At 44.3% G+C, this 12,441-nt stretch overlaps 1 protein-coding gene across 6 annotated transcripts in view; it reads left to right on the forward strand.

The window, feature by feature from the left end:
- Positions 1-12,441, forward strand: part of TNRC6C (trinucleotide repeat containing adaptor 6C) — an 88,575-nt gene that overhangs the window by 27,878 nt on the left and 48,256 nt on the right. For all 6 annotated transcript variants that reach the window (XM_052687750.1, XM_052687747.1, XM_052687749.1 and 3 more), the window contains exon 4: positions 9,477-9,800. In XM_052687750.1, coding sequence (XP_052543710.1) covers positions 9,477-9,800 — 324 coding nt within the window. The remainder of the gene's footprint in view (positions 1-9,476; positions 9,801-12,441) is intronic.

Raw genomic sequence — 12,441 nt, forward strand, 5'->3', positions numbered from 1 at the left:
TTATGGATAATATAACATATTATAACGTATCCAGCCTTTGTGACACAACATGAGCATCCAAATTTAATTTAATTTGAAGATTTTTGCCTCAGCTTACTTAGTTCACAGACTACATGTTGACTTGCAGCAGGCAGCCCACCACGTTGCCCTGCTTTCTGCTTGGCTTTTAGCAGGACTCAGGGTTTGGTCATGGGAACTGTAGATAGAAATGAAATTTTAGGCTCCTGTGTACAGAGAACTGATCAATTTGGAGATTATTCCAGCTGTTAATTACTTAGAAATATACCAGTTACTATAAATTGTCCTAGTTATCTATTAGTACAAATGATACAACCACGAGCAGATTGCTCCTGCAAAAGATATTTACCATTCAGTCTGGGAGTGGCTGTGATTGAATTAAGGAAGAATGTTACTGGTGTGATGACTTTGCACCTTTTGTAAATTTGCTTTTTAAAAATCCTTTAAATATGAAAACTGTATGTAAAACATTGTCTAATAAGATTAAATGCACACAGCTTAAAATTGAAGGATCGAGTTCCCACTTGTGCCCAGAATTCTTATGCAGCTCTGTATGGAGCTATTTAATGTGTTATTACAAGGCTGGGATTCTCCCAGCAGCACTGGCAGTGGGGTTAGCACTGTGTCATTCATCTTTGAGCTGATGGCTGCCCATGACTGCCATTACGGATGGGGCTGCAGTGCCATAGATGGATGAGATGGACAGACAGAGCCAGGTAGACGAGCTGGCTTTGTAAAGTCAGTGTGTTGTTGGGAGAGAAGAGCGTACATGGTGCTGATCTCTGGGTGGGCATTGAGTTTGCAGCAGTCTGAATTCCAGGTCAGTGCATGCTGATGTGCTGGGTGAAGCATGCTTGTGCTGGGGGCTTGCTCTTTGGGATGAACAGCAGGCTGGGAAGCAGCTTCTGGCACCCTGCATCTGTTTACTGATTTGTCTTTGCTTTCCCGTGAGCAAATCCAAGAGTAGAGAGATGGACATGATGAGTACTGGAATTGGGAGTTATGTGAATCCATAAATACTGCTTAACGTCGCCTGCAAATTGGAGAAATATTGTTTGAAAGAAAGCAGACCAAGTGTTAAGCCTTGAAAGTTACCATCTGTTATCAGTTCACATCCTGAAGAAATGTAGCTGTGATAATTTAACTGTTCCATTACTCGGTTTTGATTCATGGCTTGGACTTCTAAATTTGAGGCTTGATGTATATGATCCAATATCCATTCATCAGCCAGGCCATGGTAAACCATGCGTGTGCACTCAGAACCTACAATAAACACTCGAGGATTTGTCTTGCCATGAAAGAATCTGATGCTAAATAGCATTGTATTTGCTTTGGATTATCAATCTATTGTTGGTGACAGTGTATCAACCTAATTAGCTGTACCGTTTTTAATGGCACGGCTAATTAATCATGAATTTAAAATTAAAATTGTAATCAGTGCTAACGTGGAGGAGAGCAGTAAGGGAAGTCTTGGGAGCTCTTAAAAGTGTGAGTATTCTTCCTAAGAGTGCTGCATGCACAGCCAAACCAGAATAGTGTAGAGTGGGGTTGGAAAAAAAGGCTTTAAAAAATGCACGTTTCTAGCAATAAAACAAATAGATTTTGTATCTTGAGAGAAATATTTGGCACGCTCTGCATACTGATATGAAAGCAAAGTGTGTAGGTGCTGAGTAAGGAAGTGAAACAAAGTTTGGTATTGGAGTGCAGAGGTTTGCAAGGATGCATGCTTTTATTAGGAGCTTCCTGCACCGCGCCTGCAGCAAGTCTGCAGGTATCCTTCATGATCCTTGTTGATAGCAATGTAATCCTTACCCTTTGTGGCTGCAATTAAAACCCAGCAAGTCTTGTCCTATTCACCATGTGATGAAACAAGTTATTTCTTCCTCTGTATTTATTTTTTGCAGTGTGTGCACAGTGTCTGCTAAACTGAGCAGCTGCCCTCATGCAGTGCCATGGCAGTCGGTGTCTCCAGGTTTCAGACTGTTTCTTTGTGCCACTTCCAGACCTTGGAGCTCTCCTTTGAATGGAGATGGTTGACCACGAGTACTGGCACTGCTTAGTGAGGGCTGTAACGTGCCACAGATGTGGAGGGGTTACTTTGAGCCTTGTAGCTTGGTATTTATGCAGTTACAGTGCTTGTTTTCCTACAAGCCTGACCTTTTAACTTCAGTTTAGTCTGTGATCTGCCTAAATGTATTTTTCTGCAGATCTGCTACGGGTCAGATGCCCGCTGTTCTGCATTTAAATCTTCCTGCTTGATAATGTGGCTCTCCTTACCAAATTGCAGCTGCTTTCTTTCACAGCACTTCTCCAGTTTATCACTGATTTCTCGGCAGTTTATCAGAATTCTGATCCTGTCCCACAGCAATCTCATCACCCCCATGTTGTTTCTCCCTAGCTTAGTGCCATTTGCAGATTTAATAAGGATATTCTCTAGTCCATCATGCCGTTGTTAATGGAAATGTTGAGCAGCGTAGGCTCAGATCAAGTCCCGATGGAATCTTGTCTGAAATACGCTTTCGTTTTGACAGCAAACCATTGATTCTCCCAGAGAATATTTCAGCCAATTTTGCATTTAGCTCACATTTCTCCAATTTGCTTATGACAGCATCACATAATAATTCCATGTCAGAAGCCATTACAAAGTTGAGACGTGCAGTTGGGGTTGATGGTGACGCACCAGAAGGAAGGTTGAAGCCATCATTTATTTAATGGTTAGAGTTTAGTTTCCAAAAAGATTGCCCCACTCTTCACCGGTATGAAGTTTATCAATATTAACTTCTACAAAAACAGCAGAAATTCATCTTTTTGGAGGCATTTTATGTACAACTGTGGGGAAAAATGCTCTCATTGAATTGTGCTGCGTGTGCTTTTCGTCAGGTTTCCTAAGGGAACGAGACTGATGAGGTTGGGTCGTGTTGGTCTTCCCACTTAAAGCTTAAGAAATTGTGTTGGATTCTGACCACACGAGGCACAAACACCATTGAGATGTGCAGCTGGGTGCAGGACAGAGGCTGATGGGTGCCATTTCTTCCCTGTCCCATCTGCTCAGCCCTCACAGCACATCCTTAACATGAGCACAGTGGATCTGTGCAGGTTGCCCTGCGTGCCGGAGGTGTGGAACAAACCACAGTACTGCTAATGCCAATATATCTTTAAGAAAAGACTGTTTAGTTCTTCAAAACTCACAAAATACAACCAAATGGAATATGCTTTCCAGCTTGCTTTAATATTTATATGGTTCTAGCTGATCCAGGAATGAAGATTAAAATAAAACCTTTAATTTATAAGAAGTAATATGGAAGTTCACTCTTGGGAAGGTGATTTGCGACCGGCTTGTCACTGTGGGCCCTATAAGTTATTATGATTCCCTCATAAAATATTGATTTCCCACAGATGGTTGTAAAATCTTTCTGGATGACATATTTTCAAAGGAGGTTTTCCAGCATCTATATTAGGAATTAATTTTTGACTGAATTGAAATCCACTGAATAGATAACAAATACATTTCAGCATTTAATATCTATCAATTTATGGTGGGTAGTTATCTGCTAACTTGACGCAACGATTCTGTGTCTGAATATAGCTTTAGAATAAATTATGCTCCTATCTTGATGGAGCCTGTGAAATGCGCTCAGATGAACAGATCAGCTGCAAAGAATCGGAGCTGCAGAGCTTTTGAATTCATCCAAAGCAGAGACCTCAGCAAAGCCAAACGCCGTTCCTTAAGGCTGGAGAGCTCCGTCAGCAGTGTGTTCAGAGCTTTGATTTCTTTGTCTTTTCCAGGATTGTAAGCTCTGTCTGTTCTAGTAAAGCACGCTGTGTGCAAGAGGGACTTGGGTAACTTCACAGTCATTTTTGTTCCGTTGCGCTTATTATACAAGCTATGGTAGAGCTGCAGCTGCTTTCTGGATGCTCAGCACCGCTGCGTCATGGAATAACCAAGGTTGGAAAAGACCTTTAAGATCCCCAGCCTGCTGTGCCACATCTCCATGGTTCTGGAACACCCTGGCAGTGCATCCTTGGGAAGAAACGTTTCCTGATACCCAGCCTGGTGTTCCTCTGCCTAAAGCAGGGCGAGGGATGGGACAGCTGTTCTCTCTATGGAGCTTCCTTGGTAACATGCTACCAGCATGCTGAGCACAACTGAGTTACTGAGGATGAAACCCTAACAGTTGGTAGAGATGTTCTCCATGTTAATTTCCATCCTGACTCTAGAATTTCCTGTTTTAAACAAAAAATCTGATGAAGGAATAAGAAGGGAGGAATGGAGCACTGCTAAACCCAGAAGGAAGGGGAGAAGGAATGCTGTGAAGTGGGAGGAGGTGTGCAACACTCAGCAGGGAGACAAAATGGGAGGGGGGTGAAATTACACCTGAAAGACTTCATTCATTTCTCCTTAGCATGTAATAAGTGTTGTGTTCAGGAAGTAGTTCTAAACTGAAATAATCTTAAAGTTCTGAGCCTTAATAAGGCGGCACCTTTTTCCTTTTACCCCAGCTGTGAGCTCGGTTGTCAGACTGCAGCTTCTGCTTCTGGCCTTTCTGCAGGTTCTGCTGCTTCTTTTGGCATTGGGCCGTGCTCTGCAGTTTGTCTTGTTTCTTTTTTTTCCCAGAAGTTTGTATGCTGGGGGAGGGGAAGAGCACAGCATGAAAGGGCCCACTTTTGTGTAGAAATGTTAAGAAGCATTAGGTTTTCTGCAAGTTTTCTGAAATACCTTTGCTTTTGCCAGTAGATGTCACTGTGGATGAAAAATGCCAGTGCTTAGTAGACAAAGGAGGTAATTTGCTAAATGAAAATTCATCCTTTGAAAGTAGATTGGGGGGCAACATTTTTTTTTGTTTTTTTTCCTTCTGAAAACAACAACAAAAAGACCTTTTGAATCAGGTAAAAATGGATTTCTCACCAGTCGGACGCCCGTTTCTGCCCAGCACCATTCAGTGCTTTCTGTTTGCCTCCCCCCCAGTTGGGTAAGTTGTGCCTTTCTGTCTGACTTGAGCAGGGCTGCCTGCTCTGCTGCTCGACGCTGTGCTCCGTGCATCTCTGTCTGGGTGCTGCTCCAAGAAGCAGCAGAGCTCACAGCAGCGGCTGTGTGCAGGGAATGGGGCATGGAGGAAGTGGCTTCATTAAGGTTGATTTGGAGGGGGGAGCGAGATGAGGAAAAAAAAATTGCCCACATGATTGGCTGGGAGAATAGCTCTGAATTATGGGATCCATCTGTTTCCTGTAATGAATTCATAAACCCATCAAACAATGACCTGAACGAATTGCTGAAGGAAAAAAAAAAAATAATACGCTGGCATGATATGTTTAACGCAGTGAGGCATTGGCATTGTATAATCAAAAATTCTTCTCACATGCAGCACTTTGTAATGGAGCTGCTGTGTTTAATAGAAGCTGTAAATAAATCCTGTCACAGTAGCAGCCAAGAATGCATTTCTGGCTTAACCGTTTCTCTTCTGGAATGTCTGCTCCTGGAAGCCCTTAGAAATGCAAGTTTGATGGAGCTGGAGAGCGGGATTCAGAAATGCAGAGAGATGTTAATGAGGGGAATGAAAGGAAAAAGCTGCCGTAAATCAGTATTATGTGGCTTAACCAGTTTCTTTCATTTATGCATGTTCTTTTCTTATGTCACAGAAACGTACTTAAAAGCTATTGTTGTAATTGAAATCTGTTAGACTGATCCTATTCATTATATTAATAAAATCCACCTACAATTGCACATAACAATTTTTTATGCGGTCGGGATTCCCGAGATTGTAATCATCAGAAAGCATGCGGAGTAATTATTGGATTTGTTTGGGTAAAATTGGATTAAGAAGTTTAGATACCATTAAGTACTGATAATTATTACAAGCAAGCCCATTGTTTAGCGTATGTACAGCTCTCCGGCTGCAGAATGAGCAGATAGCCATCACAAACATGGGGACAGCAAGCGGTTCGGAGGCTTTCATTTGATGCCTTTCACTGTATTTTGGCAAGATTGTTTCTACAGCTCGGTCTTTTGGCTCTTTGACTGTGTGCTTCTAATGGGGGCGGGAAAAAAAAGTCACTTTGCTTTCACTCCTTTCTGCCATCTCCTCAAAATAACATTTTTAGCCTTCCGACCAACCCAGCCTTGCAGTTCCCAGCTTCCCAGCAGCTGCCCGTCACACCAGTGGTTGCAGTGCATTGCTGCCAGGTGAGCAGCAGAGGGGCGGCCCTGCAGGGTGCCGAGATGCCTGCATGCACAGCACTGTGTGCATGGGGCTGTGTTGGGTGCGGGGCAGCCCTCCTCAGCACAGCCTGCAGGAAGGGAGGTGTCTGTGTTTGTAGGGGAGCTCTCAGAGCAGCAAACGCCTCGTGGCAATTAATAATTAGTAAATCTGTATGGGTGCTTTGAGCAGTCGGTGTTTCTCAATGCATGTCGAATGGAAATTGCTGCTTAAACATTGCTGGAGAGATGGCTTATAAATACGCACAGAGTTTTTTGGAGGAGTACAGTCATTGCATTGTCTTTGTAACAGATACTCTTCATATATTATATCATGTGAACAGGCTGATCTGAAGCAGGAATATGGAACAGAGCCTTTTCTGCATTGTTGGTGCTTTATTTCCTGCTGCTGGGGTCATCCAGCAGTTCCTTTCCAGCGACCACCATTGTGTGCATGGGGTTCTTGCAGGGGTGCCTTCCAACTCACCAGGCTGACAGGGATTTTGGTGCATGGAGCAAAAGCACTTTGCTGAGCTGCTTAGAAAAGCCAGTGCCATTAACAGGCAGGGATGTCGTTCTGTAGCGTAGGGCTTGCTTGGTACTTGGATTGTCTTTGTTCTCTCATCTCCATTCAGATATTGAGAGGGAAACATTGTGAGGCTGAAACTGGGTTTCTCTGGCCACACCTCTGTGGTGAAACAACTTCAGTTCATGTTAAAACAAAAATTGGCACGTCTTCTGTGGCTTGGATTGGAGATGTGTTTTATATATGCGGCTATTTGGAGTTATCAGCTGGCATTTCTCCCTATGGCACTAAGAATATAATACTTCATAAAAACCAGTCCTTCTCCATCTTCCAAATGCGTATCCAATTCATTAATATCCCTTAAGAAAATCCACGGCCAGGCGAATTCGGGCTCTGCTGTTGGCGTTGTGTCACGTAATGGTTTTAATTCCGCTGACTAAAGGGCAGAGCAGGCACCGCTCTCCCACCTTTGCCGTGGGGCTGTTTTCTCCCCAGCATCCTGGGAGCACACATTTGTCTTTCAGGAGGACTGAGCACGTGAGATTTCGGTGTTGGTAAACACTGATGTCTCAGAATACATAAACAAATAGCCCCCAGCTCTCATTTCTCTGTTTGCGTTCTCCATCTCCCAAATGAAACGGGGATGTTGCTTTGTTCACCGACATAAAAAGCAGTTCTCTATCAGTGATCCCTTTGATTCATCAAAGCAAGGCAAACAAAGCAGGAGCGGGCATTGGGGAAGCAGGGATTTGGGTCCTGAACCACACGCCAGCTTTGGTTCCTGGCACAGTTGTCTGAGGGCCGGCTGTGCTGGCAGGCAGTGATGCTTCATAGAGTTCATAGTGCCCATAGGTACTTCAGAGGGTTAATGTTTGCAACCTGGCAGCTCAAAGTGTAAAACCAAAGGGCAGTGGGTGCTGCAGAGGTGATGTGTTAAAGGAGCTCTGCTCCATCAGTACTTGTTGCATCTCTGCCCTTCTCCACCTGCTTTAACCCACCCAGAAATTTGTTACAGCAAGGAGTAAAAGGTTCCAGCACTGCAACAGGCAACGTGCCTTGCACAAGTAGAGAATAACCAGGATTTATCCTCGTTTTTAAAACTAAATGCTGTTTTAGTTCCAGTGGTGCTTATTGGACATTGTATGTTGCCCTGGTAGTAAAGTAGAGGTTAAAACTGTGGAAATGGAGTAGTTAAGACAGTATGTAGCATGTTTAGAGGTTTAAAGCTTAAAAGATTGCAGAAAAGCTTGCGTTAATCTTGTGCTGAAGTACCTACAGACAGCTGCATACATTTATTTCTCTGCAATGTAAACCTGGCTCACGAGTGCCTCATTTCAGCCTGCCCCCTGCACTGCTCAGCCTGTGGTTGCACCACGAGGAGTTGGCACTGCAAGTAACGATGGGAAAGAATTTGTCTTGGAGAAGTAGTGCTGACTGTTAGAAATAACATTCATGTTTGACACTTCTGAATCCATTTTGCAAACATAAGCTGAGCGTTGCTCAGTGTAGATGAGATGGCCTGCCTTTGGTCACTTGTGATACGTGGGGAAGCGATGCTGCAGGGTGCTTGTCCTTGTGCACAGTCACCTGCATTGGTGCACGTGTGCAGCTCGAATAAAGTGCTGAGATGTGGTTGGATTTGTCAGTATCAGGTTAGAAATGGGAAGTGTTGTTGCAGAGAAGCAGGTGTTGTGCTGCATAGCAGCACACAGGGGTGATGCTCCTGCTCCTCAGGGTGGTGCAGACCCTGATGGTCTTCTGTGAGACAGGATGAGGGAGGATCCTCCAGAAATAGAGCTGTTGTAGCATGGGAGTTGTGCTGCTTAGTCACTCTTTCTAATTAAAGGAAATAATTATGATCAGATTTTTAATCGTACCTTTTGAAAACATGCACCCCGCATCTTTAAGTATGATGACATATTTTGTACTTGCCATTATAATTCTTGAATAGAACAGATTGACGCATCAGTATAGTCACAGAGTATGTGCACATCTGTCTGAATCTACATGGAGTAAAGCAGAAGTAAAGAAAATTAATCCTGAAGATCAATCTTGGCTTTTACTACCTAGAATTCCCCCTGCTGTAGTGCACGCTTCTTTTCAATTCACGTTCTAAACTTCGCATTTCCCAGTGTGCTGCTGCTTCACCATCTCCATCCCTCTCAGCTTTAAAAAAAAGAGCCCTGTGAGCCCAGATCTCATTCAATAATTGATTTTCCTTACGTGGCTTGAGAGCAGCAGCAGCCTTTTCTATCATCCTCTTGTTTGTTGGGTTCCTATTTCCTCTTTTGGGGTAAGTACTGTTAGACACCTTAGAAATCACAGAATGCTTTGGGTTGGAAGGAGCCTCAAGGATCATGAATCTCCAACCCCTGCCACATGCAGGGCCACCAACCTCCACATTTAATGCTAGACCAGGCTGCCCAGGGCCCCATCCAGTCTGGCCTCAAACACCTCCACAGATGGGGCATCCACAGCCTCTCTGGGCAGCTGTTCCAGCACCTCACCGCTCACACAGGACAGAACTTCCCCCTGACATCCAACCTCAATCTTCCCTTTCTCAACTTCAAACCATTTCCCCTTGCCCTGCAGTTATCAACCCTTTCAAAGAGTTGATTCCCCTCCTGTTTGCAGGCTCCCTTTAAGTACTGAAGGGCTGCCATGAGGTCATCCCAAATCTTAGAAAAACTATTTTTCCCCGATGTTAAATGATGATATTATTATTATTTTCTTCCACAGTGCCAGAACCTATTAAGACCAGTTTAAGCCAGCCCCAACCTGCCGGTACCGGTACCAGTACTTCCACCAGCACTATCACCAACAGCAGCAATGGCAAGCGTGCATCTGCTAACGGGCAGCAGCCAGCCGCGTCCCGCTACCTGCCCCGCGAGGTGCCTCCACGCTTCCGCCAGCAAGAACAGAAGCAGCTCTTAAAGAGAGGGCAGCCGCTGCCCACCGGGACTCTGAGCAGCAGCCCGGCGCAAGGCACTGGGCCAGCAGGGGCGAGTCCTCCCCCACAGCCAGGGGCGGGAGGACAGCATCATCCCAGTAAGACCCAAGCAGGTAAGAGCCGAGAGCCGGGACCCGCCATCACTGTGACGTGGGAGCTGAAGGGTGCGCGATGTGTCTGAGAAGATCAGGGTTTGAAGTGAAGCGTGTGCTGATCCTCTTCTTTCTTTCGCAGTTACGAATGAATGTTCTCATCCCTCATACCCGGTTCTGTAGGTTTACTTTGGATGCTCAGACCTATGGGGTCTTTTTCCAGATTTGTTTTTGGTCCTTGTACTGGCTGTGTTCTCCACAACATGACAATATTTCTGGTGACCGACCCTCACAAGCACTGTTAATTTGGGTTTTTCCAAGCTTTTGAATATCCTCTTGGCAATTCTAATGATCTTTAAAGAGTTTTGCGTATGTAAATAAAAATTGGGAACTTTGCTTATGTGTTGTGCTGGGACACTTCGGTGCCTCTATATGCTTATGCTCTCAATGTTATTTTCATGTAGGGAGAGTAGCTTTTTGGGAAAGGTAGTTCAGTGTCCCAGGCCTTTTCTGCCACTTGGTTCTCTCCTCTGGCAGATGTCTCAACCTCCTTTTGGCCATTGACTGGAGCACTGTAAGCAAGGCTCTCAGCTGCCTTTCTCTTCTCTGCAGCTGCTGACAAGGAAACAAGAGGCACCTTCTGCTCAATTGTCCCTCTGTGCTGGGGACCAGGTAGCTGCCAGATGGAGAGGAGCTCTGTCAGAAGGTGGTACGGATTTGTCATCACTGCTGTGTGTGCAGTGTTAGGCAAAGCAGGAGCACTCTGAGCTGCAGTTGTCCATGGCATAGAGAAACTTAGCTGGACTAAGCCACAAGGAGGTTTTTGTTTTGTTTTGTGTTTTTTGTTTTTAGAATTGAATATTAGTAATTTCTGCATGATCTCGAGAGCTGCTCATTATCACTCACTAATGGTGTCAGACATCACAAAATTTTGATCTGAGCTGTCTGCAGTTTTCCCCTCTGGGCATTAGGGAATGTTTCACAAGTTTTGCTGCCTGTGATGCTGAACTCCAGCAGTGAAAATGATTCAGTATTGTCCTTAGAAGTTTTGGTCAGATAAAGAAATAATCTCTTTCAGAAATGCAGCTTTATGGATGCACTTGAAAATATGATTCCACTACTCCCTGGAAGCACAAACCAAAAACAAAACAACTGTGTATTTACATAAAGTGGTTGCAAATATTTAATTTTTAGAGTGAGGAAGAGGTTCTGTTCCTGAATGCTGGACTATTTGGCTTTAGTGACACAAAAGGTGGTCGGTTCCTACAACTTCCAGCAGCGTTCTCATCCTCTGTACAAGTCACATTCAGCAGGGAAGCTGGCAGGCGTTCATGGCTTCTGTTCGAAATGGAGATGTTTCCTAACTGCCACACTCATCTTCTGTGTTAGTTTGATATGTACCTGTTTGTTGTGTTTTTTGGAGGTGTAGCTGTTGATGCGGTGGAGACAGGGTGAGGAACCCGAGTGGCTCAGGCTGGCTGAGGATCAGTGCTGGCTCGGTGGTTCCGCTCCGAGCATCAGCAGAGATGTATCCCAAATTTCTTTCTTTGATCTTGAAGGAGCACACCACGTCTGACGGAACAAAGTCCACTCTAAATCACAACGTAATCCATGAAAGAACTTGCCTGGTAGGAGGGCAATGCTTGCTCTCTGCCTTTGATCTTGCCAGATGCATTTGCTCTGTGAGGTTTTAGACTTCTTTTCCTGGCTCCTATTTCAACTTGCTGTATAAAATGAACATTTAATTCTGCTGTTTCTCAGCCTGGCAACTGTCAGCAGATGTTTATACTGTTGAATTAGTTTGTTTTCTTGTGTTTCTGCTACTTCTGCGTCAACTTTTGGGTCAGTTCAGCAGTAACAAGTAGTACAAGGGGAGGAATGCAGTAGCATTTCTGCATCCTGTTATATTTCATATTGCACTAAATGTGTTCATTGACATCAAATTCTTTGCAGAAGTATGACTGGGAAACGCTGATCTGTTGTCAGCAGGCTGTGATGAGTGCACAGGGCAGAACTGTCAGGTTGTTTTCTATGTTAAGTCAAACCAAAAGCTTTACAGGGCACCGGAGAAGTTCTGCAGCAGTTCCTGGAGCAGGGAAGGAATTCTCACAAAAGCTACGTGCTTGGCTCACTTTTGTTTTGTTGGGTCTTTTTCCCTCTGCTGACAGCAGGGTTTCATGTTGTGAGATATAAATGGCTCCATCTTCCTCTCAGAAAACACTTGCTGAATTCAGAGCTCGTTTATGTCTCTTTCCAGCAGGTGGAGCATCAGTTCATCCACTGGGAGCAGTTACAGGAGGGAAAAATGCAGCTCAGTTCATAGCACCAGCAGCTGTGCACCTGGCTTCTTTGCAAGGCTGGGATAGGAGTAGTGTCTCATTCCCAAGAGACCTTTGTAGCCACGAAATTCTTTGCATCTTGACTGTCTTATTCAAACCTGGTCTGTCTGAATGGCTGCTTCTCCATGCTGAGATGAACACAAAGACAAAAGAAGTGAGGAGTATTCAGGGAAGGCCTAAACCTTTTCATTTCAGCTGTTAGGATTGGAAATATTTTAGGATTTGATATTGTGAAAAACTCCAGCTGTTAACTACGAGTTTTGCATGAAATTCAATTAAAACTGGCTCACATTTTTGTGAATATGAAAGTAAAGATTTTTTAA

The sequence above is a fragment of the Tympanuchus pallidicinctus genome, unplaced genomic scaffold, assembly GCF_026119805.1.
Source record: "Tympanuchus pallidicinctus isolate F22 unplaced genomic scaffold, pur_lepc_1.0 scaffold23, whole genome shotgun sequence".
Classification (NCBI taxonomy): domain Eukaryota; kingdom Metazoa; phylum Chordata; class Aves; order Galliformes; family Phasianidae; genus Tympanuchus; species Tympanuchus pallidicinctus.